The sequence below is a fragment of the Sparus aurata genome, chromosome 13 (assembly GCF_900880675.1).
Source record: "Sparus aurata chromosome 13, fSpaAur1.1, whole genome shotgun sequence".
NCBI lineage: Eukaryota > Metazoa > Chordata > Actinopteri > Spariformes > Sparidae > Sparus > Sparus aurata.
Window position 1 is genome coordinate 34,203,206 of NC_044199.1, and position 13,400 is coordinate 34,216,605.

General features: G+C 42.7%; 1 protein-coding gene across 1 annotated transcript; it reads left to right on the plus strand.

Moving 5' to 3' along the window:
* Positions 1 to 1,245: 1,245 nt before the first annotated feature.
* LOC115593735 (uncharacterized) lies at positions 1,246 to 9,139 on the plus strand. The gene is made up of 4 exons (XM_030437347.1): positions 1,246 to 1,743; positions 2,009 to 2,214; positions 7,926 to 8,040; positions 8,483 to 9,139. Exons 1-4 carry the CDS (start codon positions 1,282 to 1,284, stop codon positions 8,504 to 8,506), a joined length of 807 nt encoding a protein of 268 aa, XP_030293207.1. The 5' UTR covers positions 1,246 to 1,281; the 3' UTR covers positions 8,507 to 9,139.
* Positions 9,140 to 13,400: the final 4,261 nt, after the last annotated feature.

Sequence of the window (13,400 nt, forward strand, 5' to 3'; positions counted from 1 at the left end):
AACTTTCTAACGTAGTGAAACTGTGTCTGTGACAGATTGTAACTCATTGTGTCCTTGTTGTAAATTCAGCATTAAATCTTTCAACTGAAGTTGTTTGTCTCCTTGTAAAAAGTGTCAGTTTGTCCCTGTGGACAAAAAACCCCAGACTCCCTTAACAAATGTGTCAGTTTAGTGAGTTGTTGAGTTGGAGACACTTTATAAACTCTGTGAAACTCTGTCTCTGACTCATTCTGCATTATTTGGACCTTCTTGTTAATTCAGCAAATGTTCTACATGAACTTCTTTCTGTCTTTCAGTAGAAACATGGAGTCTGAATAATGGCTTGTTTTAGATTTTTGGTTGAACTGTTCCTTTAGCAGTATTTTACTCCAGTTTGGTCATTTAATCCCAAATTATGAATCATGTATTTGTCGCCGTAGCAACAGTCACACAGCTGTCAGATAAATGTGGAGGAGTAAAAGTATAAAGTTGTATAAAATAGAAACACAGTACAAGTACCTCAAACTTTATTTACCATCACTTTTGTCGTGTGTGATTGATAAAAGACGAACCGATGAAACGAACAATATTAATTCAAACTGAGTTTGTGCTGCAGACTGAACATGTGTTCAGTCAGAAGTCAGTCACGTCACGATGCTGCCGCCTGCTGGTCCTCACTGGAGCTTCACGCTGCAGTAATGGAAGAAGTATTTAGATCCTTCACTGCAGTGAAAGTACTAATACTACACTTTAGAAATACTCTGTTACAAGTACAAGTCCTGCCTTGAAAATGATTCTGGTAAAAGTATTTATGGTGGAATTAAAAGTATTTTAAAAGTATTCAAACTAAATGTGATATTTCCCCATGATTAAATGAACCTGATATATAATTATTTTAAAATAAACTTTGAAGAGCTGTCTTCATGTAGCATTTATTACAGAGGAGGATGAGGGCCAGTGTTAATAACAGTAGTTTATTGTTATAAATACAGTTGGTTGTACAAGTAACAGTTCATAAAGTATATTAGTGTATTTCACCGTGGACAAAAACAAGTGTACACTGCCGTGTAGTTCTACAGTTTAACTTTACTGTGTATGACATACATCAGCTACTGGATGCCAGTACGTTGCTGTAATTTGACAATACGCTTTAGAGCCCTTCTTATCTCTCCCCACCACATGGTGTCTCACACAGAGCAGCGCCTCTTCAGCAGTTAATGTTTAATTCCCTGTTGAGATCAGAGATAACTTCTCTTTTGAGCACAAACGAGCAAGCAGACAATCAAGTAACAGTAAAGGACCATGAAGACACGGACCAACAGCAGAGGATATATGGAACGTTATTGGGAAGGTCGGCACTTGAAGCTGACAGATTTGAAAGAGGAAGCAAAGGATTTGGAGAACCAATATCTCCTCAAAGAAAACATCCCATTATACCCCCAACAAGAGTTTCATGTGTCTCATCTGAAACACGACACAAAGCAATATGGATTACGTGGCATCAGATGGAAAAATGGCTTCAAGAACCCACATGGAGACTCTCTGGTGTGGTGGAGTCTGGCTGTGACGCCTGATGAGATCACATCAGCTGAGAGGAGGCTCCTGGAGACGACCTACCCCGACCGGACGGAGGAGCAGGTCCAGATGCAGCAGAGCTTCCTGGAGAAGTTTGCCACCTCCCCGTCCTTCTCCGAGCGCTCCAGGCTGGGCTCGTACCGCTTCACCTTCCCCCTGGAGGAGCTGCTGGAGGCCTACAGCCAGCAGGTAGCAGATTACTGAAAGGAGCAGTCCGTAGTTTAGTTGAAGAAATGAGAACAGCTTGATTCACTTATGGACAAAAGTTTGTATTGTTACTTCGTTAATGTTGTAAATATTAAAACTTTTAGTTTCTTTTCTAAAACTACGTAGTGCTCCTTTAAAGTGAAAGAAGGAGAATCGATGTTGTCTGTGTGTTTTCAGGACATTAACAGGAACCTTGATGAATGTATTTGTGAGGACTCTTCCACTAAAACATATTTTATTGTTCCAGTGTTGCTCTGGCGCTCAGCCCGTCATGCGGGTCTTCAAGACCGTCCTGTACAAACAGGAAGTGATGTACGTTATACTGGTCCACAGCCCAGCCAATCAGGAGCTGTTCTCAGACCGTCCTCTGCTGACTGACGACCCAAACTCTATCTGCTCCTACAAAGATGGCTGCTTCATCTGGAGGCCTGAGGCCATGTGTGAGACACACAGGTGAGAAATACTGTTCTTAAGTACTGAAGTACTTGTACTTTACTTAAACATTTTGTCCAACTTTATGCATCCTTGTGCATTTGTGCCAAGGGGGACAGTAGTTCATAATCTGTCACTGTATTAACCTCTACGCACCCATCCGCCCGCCAACAGGCGATTTCAGATTAATGACTGTATGTCTACACTGCGCAGTGACGTATCCCGCTTCAACTTACATCAGTACGGACATACTATACATCGTTAGAAAGGTTAGAATCTCCGCAATTCATTCATCCAGTTGATTTTGCAAAAATCATGAGCACCAAACCATAAATCGTTGATATTTACCAGCATGGTAAACGTGAGACACAAGAAACACACAGCGATTCCCTACCTTTGACGCCGCCATAAAGCCGTAATATGTGTCCATTCCTCAATTATTTATATTCCAGTTGTCTGTAAGAATCCACTGATCAATAGCATCAAAATGGTTTTTCATAAAATTACTCCAGCTTGTGAATATCGTCCTGTAAATCCATTTGTTTACCGTCTACCAACTTTGTTCGGCAAATAGGATTCATACTTACCCGACCGCAATCGGAATGATCTCTAGTTCCTGTCTGGTGTTGTTGGGTATGCTTGTTTTCATCACTTTGCTGGCTACAAAATAAGAGTGTCCCCATTTTTTTCTGTTCAGTTTTCACCCCAGCACAGCCCGTGAAGTAGATCGAGCACTGCCTGTTTGAAGGGCCAATAGGCTTTGTTTACTGTTTTTCGCTGCCTTAGTATAGGGATAGCGTATTGGCTATCGATATGTCAATCACCCAGGCTTCTAGTCAATTATTTTACCTTTCCAACGAGGGTAGGCGTGCCCAGGTCAGTTATGTATGAGCCGAGGGGTATCGATGCCTCTGGCGACCAGTAGGCTCACTTTACGCAGCGGACGCACAGTAAAGGGACGCATAGGGCATTTAAATCTTGTTGTAGGCATTTTCAGAGTTTACAATGGCGAAAGCCACGAATAAATCTAAAAATGTCCGGGAAGAAGACCGGGAATGGATCATAGCATCGTCTGATGAGAGTCACGACAGCGAGTATGACTCTGAGAGAGAGGAGATGTTCGCTCAGGGCCTTGACGACATCTTAGATCGGTGAGTAACGTTATCTTTGATGATGTTTGATTTATTTATTTAGCCATGAGTGAAATTTGAATGAAAGTTAGTGGGTGGGGGGTTTTTATGATGACAGTGAACAGTACAGTATACATTAGCATTTCATAAATGATGCTAAATGGTTAGCACCCTAGGGCCTAATTAGCCTAGCTAAGCCTAGCTAGCTAGCTAGCTACTCAATTACTCAACTAAAGTTATGTAATCCTTGTAATTCTTTTTGAGCCTCATTGCCTTTTATTTAGATTTTTTTTTATCAAGCTTGTAAACAAATTGAAGTAGATCTTTTTCACTGACCACACACTGGGAATATTCCCCCTATTCAATTATTCTGTTTATGTACAGTTATTTTCCTGATGTTTTTGTGTAATATGTAATATCATATATCTGAGTTTATTTGTTTCCTATGTAAATAACACCCCATTGAAATGCATTTATATATTTTTTCATTATATTTGGTAACATTTGTGCATTGCATTGTGTTTTGTAGGTCTGAGTCTGAAGACAGTGATGTGGATTGGGAGCCTCAAAGTAAGCCACTCAGACACCCAACCCCCTCTCCTGCTGAAGGCGGTCATCAGAAGCGCCGACGATCCTCCTCTGCATCCACCAGTGCTACCTCCCCCTCTGCGTCTTCCACTGCCCCCTCTGGCTCAGGGGACGCTGCAGCTTTTACACCAACTGCTGGACATTCCCGTGCTGTCAGAAGTGCCCGAGGGAGGGGCAGAAGAGGAGGATCCTCCAGAGCACCTAGCTCCCACACGGAGGAACAACAGTGGCATGATGTGGGGGATGACGACGTTGAGCCTGCTCAAGTTGACTTCATGCCGGTGAGACAACCTGGACCACAGCAGGAGACCAGAGTTGCAACCAGTCCACTGCAGTTTTTCAGACTGTTTTTCACCAATGCAGTGCTTAGGACTTTGATGGCATACACTAATGCCTATGGAGCAAAGAGGCATGAAGGGAAAAAAGAGGTCTGGCATAACATAGGCATAGCTGACATTTTTTCTTACCTTGCCATGGTAATATACATGGGGATGGTAAAGTGCTCTACACTGGTGGATTACTGGAAAGGGTCCCGCCTCTATAGCCTTCCATTCCCCCCCTCTGTGATGTCCCGAAATAAATTCCTCAGGATTTCTCGTGCTGTCCACATGAGTGACCCCACAGCAGATGAGGAGAATACAGCTAAGCGGGGGACACCGGCTTATGACTGCCTGGGCAAGATCAAGCCCCTTTACAGCCAGATTGTCGAAGCCTGCAAAGCCCACTTCCAGCCAGAGCAACACATCGCAATTGATGAAAGGATGGTTGCATCAAAGGCCAGAATCTCCATAAAGCAGCACATCAGGAACAAGCCCACTAAGTGGGGAAACAAACTGTTTGTTTTGGCAGATTCTGGCACTGGCTACACATGGAATTTTTTTGTTTATGAGGGAAAGTCACCCAGCGCTGGAAAAGGACCGAGCTATGACTCTGTCATGTCCCTCATGGACTTTGATTCCCTTGGTACAGGTTATCAGCTTTATGTTGATAATTTTTACACAAGCTCCCAACTTTTTCTGGACCTGCTAAAGAAGAAGACAGGGGCTTGTGGTACCATCCGCACAAACCGGGTTGGTTTCCCCAAGACCACCATCAATGACTTCACCAGGGGCACTCCTCGGGGGACAATCAAGTGGATCAGGGACAGCGAACTCCTTTTTGTGAAATGGATGGACACTAGAGAGGTTGTCATGTGTTCCACCATTCACAAGGCATTCACTGGTGATACAGCCCGTAGGAGAGTGAAGACAGCTGGACAGTGGGCGGTGATCGATGTCCCCATTCCAGCACCAGTCAAGGACTACAACCAGCACATGGGGGGGTTGACCTGTCAGATGCACTCATTGGTTACTACAGCGCAACACACAAGACAATGAAATGGTACAAGACATTCTTCTATCACTTTTTGGACATTGCGGTTGTGAACGCCCACATCCTGTACCAGCAGTGTCAGAGGGGGCTGTCGATGACTCAGAAAGAGTTCCGTCAGACCCTTATTGAGGAGCTTGCGGACCAAGGGCCTGCATCAACATCCCAGCCATCCACCTCAAGCATCACTGCACCCCCAAACCCAGCAGCATCCCACAAGCTGCATTATTTCATAGAGGGGCAAAATGTGGCTAAGCGGGATCCAGGCAGTGTCGGCAGACGGCTCTGCACACTCTGCCACAAAAAGACACCAGTTGGCTGTTCAACATGTGGTGTTCCCTTGTGTTTTGTTGCCACAAGGGACTGTTACAATGAGTGGCAAAGACAAAATGGGATGTAGCATGGCCAAAAATGTCCAGTTACGTCAGTTTTGTCCATGTACAGTTGTATATACTTCATTTTTGTAGATTTTTTTGTTTTTTATACGTTTTCCACTACCTTTTACTTATTATACACATTTTTCATTTTTTTTTTTAGTTTTTGCATATTTAGTTCGTATTCTATATTTTTTTGTATATATGTTACGAGTTTCAAATGTGATTAACTGGAGTAACAAATGATTTTGTTGGGATCCACTGCTCTCACTCTCCTGGATGAAATCCTGGAAAACAGAATCACGGAATCAATGAATGAAAGAGTGAACCGCCATCTTCTTCCCCGAATCTCGGTCTGTTTTATTTCCAAAATCATCGTATAAAACAATAAATATTCCCCAGTGAAATCATGTTTCAGTTTCAATTAACATTTATTAGTTTAAGGTTAAACACATCAATACAGTTGTCTCTTCTTCCACACATCAGTGGGCAACAGCTCACACACACACACATATTCACAGAAATCATGTATTTATAAAAATAAACATCACTCCCTTTTAAGTGCAATCATGTCCATCAAATAGACCATGCTTTTATCTCATATAGATATATGTATTTGTTTTTAACACAATAAATCCACCATTAAATCAGTGCAATAATGTAAATCATAACCACTCTTTGGTTTTAAATCAATACTGAAATGACTTTAGGCTTAAAACATGAAACACAATAAACCTAGGGGAAAATGGTTTAGCTTATAATACATTTTCAAACACAGACTGGACATATAACTGCTCCTGTAAAACTTCAAGAGTAACTCTCTTTAAGTTGTAACCAGTAGACGTTGCTTTCTTTAACATTAACAAGCATTCAATACATGTCAGGATACCTCGAAAACTGAAATGAAGACAGCCAGGGAGTGAGAACATCAGCACACAGAATCATGCTTACACAGACACACACGCTAAATGGCGGCTAATGTCATTGTCTCCAGAAGCTAGCATTTTTGCGGTTATAAACGCGGCTCTTCAACTTGGTGATCAACATTGAAAATCTACCAGCTGACTCATTACAATTACAGTACACAACTACACAATTTAGGAGGAAACAATCTTTGTAAGTTTTACCGTGTACCGACCTGGAAAACAGAATCACGGAATCAATGAATGAAAGAGTGAACCGCCATCTTCTTCCCCGAATCTCGGTCTGAGGGAAAAGGGAGGGGTCGCTCACCTTGGGCACCGCGGGGCACCAATACCTGCACTTTGGTTCCGCTTGACTTTCATTCCCCCTACATTTATATTGTCTTTCACAATAAGAGTTGCCATTACATTGAACATTGAGCGGGTTATTGCCGGCATTAATATAATAATGTGTAAAATTAAACAATCATTTAAATAACAGGTGTGGACCAGGAATAAACAAAAATAACTTAATGTCCTCACATTAAGGTGTATCACACATAGTTCATTTATTGTTCATATTTTGTTGATATTGGCACAGTTGTACATACAGTAATAGTATATTGAAAGATAATAAAATCCTTGTTTGAAATTCAGTTCAGTATAGTGTGTCATTTTTGTATAATGGTTACTATTCTTTAGTGTCTTGTCACATGACAATATCTCAATATGGCCACCTAGAAGCGTGTGGTAACCCCACCAACCACCCATCAAATGAATGTGTGAAAAAATTATGTTTTGAATCATGGAGAAAGGTTTTATAGTTACCAGAATGCTTCAGTAATGTTTCCAGTGTCACAGAAGTGAGTAAAAGCATTTGGCACAATTTGGCCATTTGGAGACGTTTTGGAGAGGTTCCTGGACGCCAGTGACACCACAAACTAAAAACTCCATAACTCCCATAAGGTTAGGCCTAGAAGTCTAAAATTTCATCCAGGTGTAGTTGACAAGATGTATGTGGTATATTGCCATATGCCTTACATAAAGCACATCCTAGTTATTGTTATTCAAACATGTTTTAGAGCCATGTTTAAACTTATGTCATTGTGGTTGTGAAACTAGAGGTTGTCAGCTTTCAAATGAAGTATCATACATCCATCTAGGACTTGTAGTTATTGTGTTATAAGCGTTTCCATTTGGGTATGCTAACTAGGCGAAAATTACAGAAAATAGGTGGGTGTGTTAATACAATTTATAATGTAACATCATAGTGTGACATTTGTGTCAATAAATGTCAAGCACAGGTGGTGGGAGGACACTCAACATGAGTCAAAGGTTCAGATATTTTCTTTGTCTCTGTTTTCTCTCAGCTATGAGTTGGTCCTGAGACCTGATGAAAAGCAGATGGAAGCAGGGGAGGAGTTGTCATACCCTGAATATTATGTTTGGGATCATGTTGCTGTTGCCCTGCATGTGGACAGACAGGTACCTTTTTTTATTTATTTATTTCAGTCTGGTTCTCAGTATTTCACTTAAAAGTGATGATTTTGTTTAAAAGTATCAGGGAGGGAATATTTTTTTTATTGAAGGATCAATCGTCAGTAGAATTATTAGATTTTTGTTCAATTAGATTTATTTCACTGGTTATCTGTGATAATACAAATACAATTCACTGTCATATGTTTTGTGTTGTATAACGCGTCCGTTGTCTCCGAGCTGAGAGGAGGTGAGAACATGTCGGTTCAGCTCCACTTCCAACGCTTCATTATGCTGTTTACAAGCTTCATTATTAGAAGGCAGGTCAGCTCAGTTTGTGTGTTATGAACATTAAAACAGCCTCTGCTCCTGGAGCTCTGACGAGTGGACAGACTGCTGAACCAAACTCCTTCATCACTGCTCGTCATCTTCTTCTCTGTTTCTGTTTTAGGTGCGGAAGTTTGATTCAGCCTGACTGAGACAGAACCTCAAGTACTGCGAAAAAGCAACTCCTTCAATTGTGGATGACGCCGAATTTCAGGACTTCTCAGACGCTGAAGAGACAGTCAGGGAACTGTGACCTGATGACTCATCACCATTGGAGAGAGCTGAGCCGCTAAATTAAGTGTCTGTCATCTGTCAGCATGAAGATGAACAGAAGATACAACAATAACAACAACTATAATAATTAAATATGAATATTAGAAATACTGACAGCTGTAAAACAACTATTGTCCAAATATGACCAGTAACATTAATAATGACAATAATTATGATAATTAATCCAGAACTCATTACTCACCAAATATATTCAGTTGTGGTTTGTAGATTGCTTTAGTTGTGGTTAGTTTGTCTTTTAGCCCTAAATATCTTACATGCTAAACTCTGAGGTCACTACACTTTTAACTTGGCTAGTTCTCCTCCAGAGGTGCTGAAGTCACCTCATTAACATCCCAATAGGATAGATTGCATGAGAGTAATTAGCATAACACCTACAGACAGGGAGGATTGCTTTTTCTTTTCCCCCGTTTTGTTATCGGCCTTTTGTTGCTTCTGTTTTTGGACTCTGGATTCTGTGTGCTCATTTTATGGCTTCATTTAATAAAGATAAAGCTGTTTGTTCCTCACCTTCCTGCATGTGTTTCTTCTGTTTGGGTGCTTATTTGTTTGAACATTGTGAATGTTTGTTAAATTAAATTAAAAATTCAAACATTCACTCGTTGTCTTCATGAGCAGATCATGATATTAAATATTAAACATGTTGTGATGTGACAGTTGGCTGAAATGTTGTAATGGGAGGATTTAAACAACAAACGTCATGATAAACACATCTTAGAGCTCATTAGAAAAGCTCCATTTTAATCCAACTCGCTGTACATAGTAACACCTGGTCAATTAAAGATCATTAATAATTTAAAAAAGAAAATGCTGGTGTTGTGAGAAAGGATTATAATTTGTGTTAAGAATCAGGATTTGATCTGATGGTTACAGATGTTAGAAATATTGATATTGAGTCCAGTTTTCCCCAGTTTGATCGGACACAAACTCAAAACACCTATAAAGTGCATATTGCAGGATTTGAATTCTCATTGGCTACATGATGGAGTGGGTCTCTGGTCTTCCCGGTCACTCGTTGTCTGATGCAGGTCACAGGTCAGGCATAGAAGCTCCTGACTGGTCCAATCAGATGTCAATAGTTCAGAGTTCGGCAGCCATCTTAGGTAACTGTTGCAGTTGAGTGGTACTTTGTGGAGGTTTGGGGCAGATAAAAGCTGTGATTTCAGTGTGACAATGTTTCACCACCATCTATTCATGAATTGCTGTGTTTTGGGCTAAAGGTGCGACTGAAGTGCATCAACTGGACATCTCTGGATTAAGAGAAGACAACTTTTCTGAGGTATTTCATTCACTACTGGAACACCCAGACACTTGATTGGTGAATTAGCTGTCAAGGTGCTACTGTGGCAGTCAGGGTTTTTATGTTGTTTTGTGTTTATTCCCCTATCTGCCTTCAGCCCCTCCCTTCTCCCTCACCTGCTCTTACCTGTGTGTGTCTGTAGGCGTGGGAGATGTATTCACCTTTGACGGCAGGCTTACAGCCCAAGTTACACAAAGTACTGTCCGGCTGACCCTCCTCCTGTCTGGTAATCATTGTGAGACTGTTCAACTGTTCATTATCCCCTCACCTCACTCTCCACTGGTCCTAGGTCTCCCATGGTTTAAACTGAATTACCCCCATGTTGACTGGTCAACTTCTAGATAGATAGATAGATAGATAGATAGATATTTTATTTATCCCCAGGGAAATTCAAGTATCCAGTAGCATACAAAATACAAAACATACATTAAACATACATATTAAACTAAAATTAAAAACCCTAACCTTAAGAATAGAATTAAATAGAATAGAAAATCAAATATAAAGTATATATATAAATATATATATATAAAGTATACTTATATATTGTCGCGACCACACGCCACCCTGGACACTAAGAATTTAATGGTAGGGCTCTAGCGAGTCTAGGCTACAGGGATGACACGGGTGCACATATTTCTCTTGATCGAAACTGGAGCTCGGTGGAAGTGGACTGCCACACTGCACAATATTCGACTTACCGGCTGCCTCCGCCAACGCTCACCACCTGTAGCTTGGTCCGAAAGGCCTTCCAAGCACGTCGGCGTCCCAATTCAGAGGCCTCTGGCCGGCCACCTGCTCCAGCGTCCTGGTTGCGTCGACCTCGGTCCGTCGACACGCGGTCGCGGTTCAGTCAGTTCAATTATTTGTTTAGACGAGACAAAAATAAATAATAATTCACTCTGGAGGTTGAGCGGGGGTTCTTCCTCTGTTCGAGTCACTTTCCCTTTTTCCGGGCGTCCGCCTCATGCGTCCACGAGACTCCCTGTTGGCTTTTTCCCACACTGCCCCGCTCCTTCCGCTCACGTCAGATTTAAGCGGCAGCGTAACCAAGCAACCAATCAAACATTACACAGTATGGCAGCCCTTCAAATCTCAGAAAGTGACCCTAACATTCCTTCCCTCCATAAACAAAAAAAAAACAAAAACACACTGGACAACATATAACGATTTTTTTTTTTTTTTCCTTTTTCCATTTCACCATCCTTACAACCTTCCTACGGATCCCCCTGCAAATTAGGTCCACTCAACTCTCACGTAAAACATCAGAATTCTCCTTTCCTCAGCCTCTGGACAGAGCATCTGCAGTGACATTATTCTTGCCTGCAATATGCGTCACATGGAGATCATACGGCTGTAAGATCAGGCTCCACCTGAACACTCTGGCATTGGCACTTTTAAACTTGGCCAAGAAAGCTAGTGGATTATGGTCGGAATATACCACCACCTGCTCGCTACTTGCCACAGACACTTTGAAATGTCTCACAGCCAGCACCAGGGCCAGACTTTCTTTCTCCACTGTGGAATACGCCTTCTGGTGTCTGTTCAGCTTTTTAGAAAAATACGCCACCGGCTTCTCAAAGCCATCATCATCAACCTGTAAAAGAACCGCCCCTACACCTACATCACACCCGTCAACGGCAAGAAGGAAAGGCTTCTGGAAATCTGGAGCCCTTAGCACTGGAGCACTAGATAGAATGGTCTTTACTTTAACCAAAGCTTCCTCACACTCCCCGGACCACTTCCATCTGACATCCTTCCTCAACAAGTTGGTCAAAGGGCCCGTGATTTCTGCAAAGTTTGGAATAAACCTGCGATAAAACCCACACATGCCCTGTATACGCATTAGATGCGTGCGAGTCTGAGGCACTGGAAAGTCTAGGATGGCTTGCACTTTGGCAGCCCGGGGCAGCACTCTACCACACCCAACTTGGTGACCCAAATAAGTGACAGTTCCTTTCCCAAACTCGCATTTGGTTAGATTTACAACAAGGCCTGCTCTGCTCAGAGCCTCCAACAGGTCTCGAATCTGATTTACATGATCTTCCCAGGTCTCACTGAAGGTCACTACATCATCAATGTATGTCACGGTGTTACTCAAACCCTGCATCACAGAATTCATCAAACGCTGAAACGTCGCTGGCGCGTTTTTCATACCAAAGGGCAAAACACGGAACTGGTACAAACCCTCATGAGTCGCAAACGCAGATATTTCCCGGGCCCGTGGTGTCAGACGCACCTGGAAATAACCTTTCAACAGGTCCACCTTGGAAACAAACTGAGCACACCCCACTTGATTGATGCAGTCCTCTAATCGGGGTAGGGGAAATGCATCGGACTTGGTCAGACTGTTCACCTTTCTAAAGTCAACACAAAACCGGTCTGCCCTGCCTTCCTGGGCGGCCAACACCACAGGAGAGCTCCATGCACCATCTGCTGGTTCAATCACCCCAATTTGGAGCATGTACCGTACCTCATCCTCAACTGCTTTCTTCTTGTGAGGGGGAAACCGGTACGGATGTTGCTTAATGGGAGTCGCCCCCCCGACGTCCACATCATGCACAGCTTTATCTGTCCTTCCCGGTACGTCCCTGAACAAACCAGGAAAGGAGTCAACCAAATGCAGAATCTGTCGCCTCTGAGGCTCAGTCAAATGCACTAACTGTTCTTTCAACACTGCACGAGCCTCAGTATTGCACAGCCTGGCACTAACCACCAAGGGGTCCCTTTGGGCCAGAGTTCAAAACTAAAACAACATCCCCAGGGTCAAACTGTCTCACCACAGCTTTTCGATCATATCTGGCTTTCATACGGACCTTGCTGGCAAACAGGTGCTTTCTAGCTGCCTCACCTGCTGACTGCAACTTGGCCCTGAAAGACGACACATATTGCAAAACATCACCAGGCTGCTTTGGGTCAACCACCTGTTCTTTAAATAACTGTAGTGGGCCCCTGACCTCATGTCCGAAAACCAGCTCGAACGAGCTGAAACCTAACGACTCAGAGGGAGCGTCCCGAATGGCAAACAGCAGAAAAGGGATCGCCTCATCCCACTCCCTTGGGTGAGCCTCCACAAATGTTCGAATCATGCGCTTCAGTGTTCCGTGAAACCTTTCTATGGCTCCCTGCGACTGAGGATGATAGGCTGAAGAATGTTTAGGGGACACCTGCAACTCTGCCATGACCTGCTGGTATAACCTGGATGTAAAATTAAATCCTCGATCAGACTGAATGGAGCGTGGCAGCCCAGCCCAAGAGAAAAACTTTATCAGATGTTCCACAATGGTTTTAGTTTTAATACTACGTAAAGGAAAAGCCTCGGGATATCTAGTAGCCACATCCATTATTGTCAAGAGATACTCATTTCCCCTCCTAGACTTTGGAAGAGGCCCTACACAGTCAAACATTATGTGCGCAAATGGTTCATCCTCCACTGGTAGAGGTTGTAGGG

What these genes read in the sequence shown, in the direction of transcription:
- LOC115593735 (XM_030437347.1), top strand. Translation starts at nt 1,282, where the DNA reads ATGAAGACACGGACCAACAGCAGAGGATATATGGAACGTTATTGGGAA. An exon ending in GCCATGTGTGAGACACACAG is followed by an intron (nt 2,215 to 7,925) that starts GTGAGAAATACT and finishes GTTTTCTCTCAG; the next exon opens with CTATGAGTTGGTCCTGAGAC. An exon ending in CCCTGCATGTGGACAGACAG is followed by an intron (nt 8,041 to 8,482) that starts GTACCTTTTTTT and finishes TTTCTGTTTTAG; the next exon opens with GTGCGGAAGTTTGATTCAGC.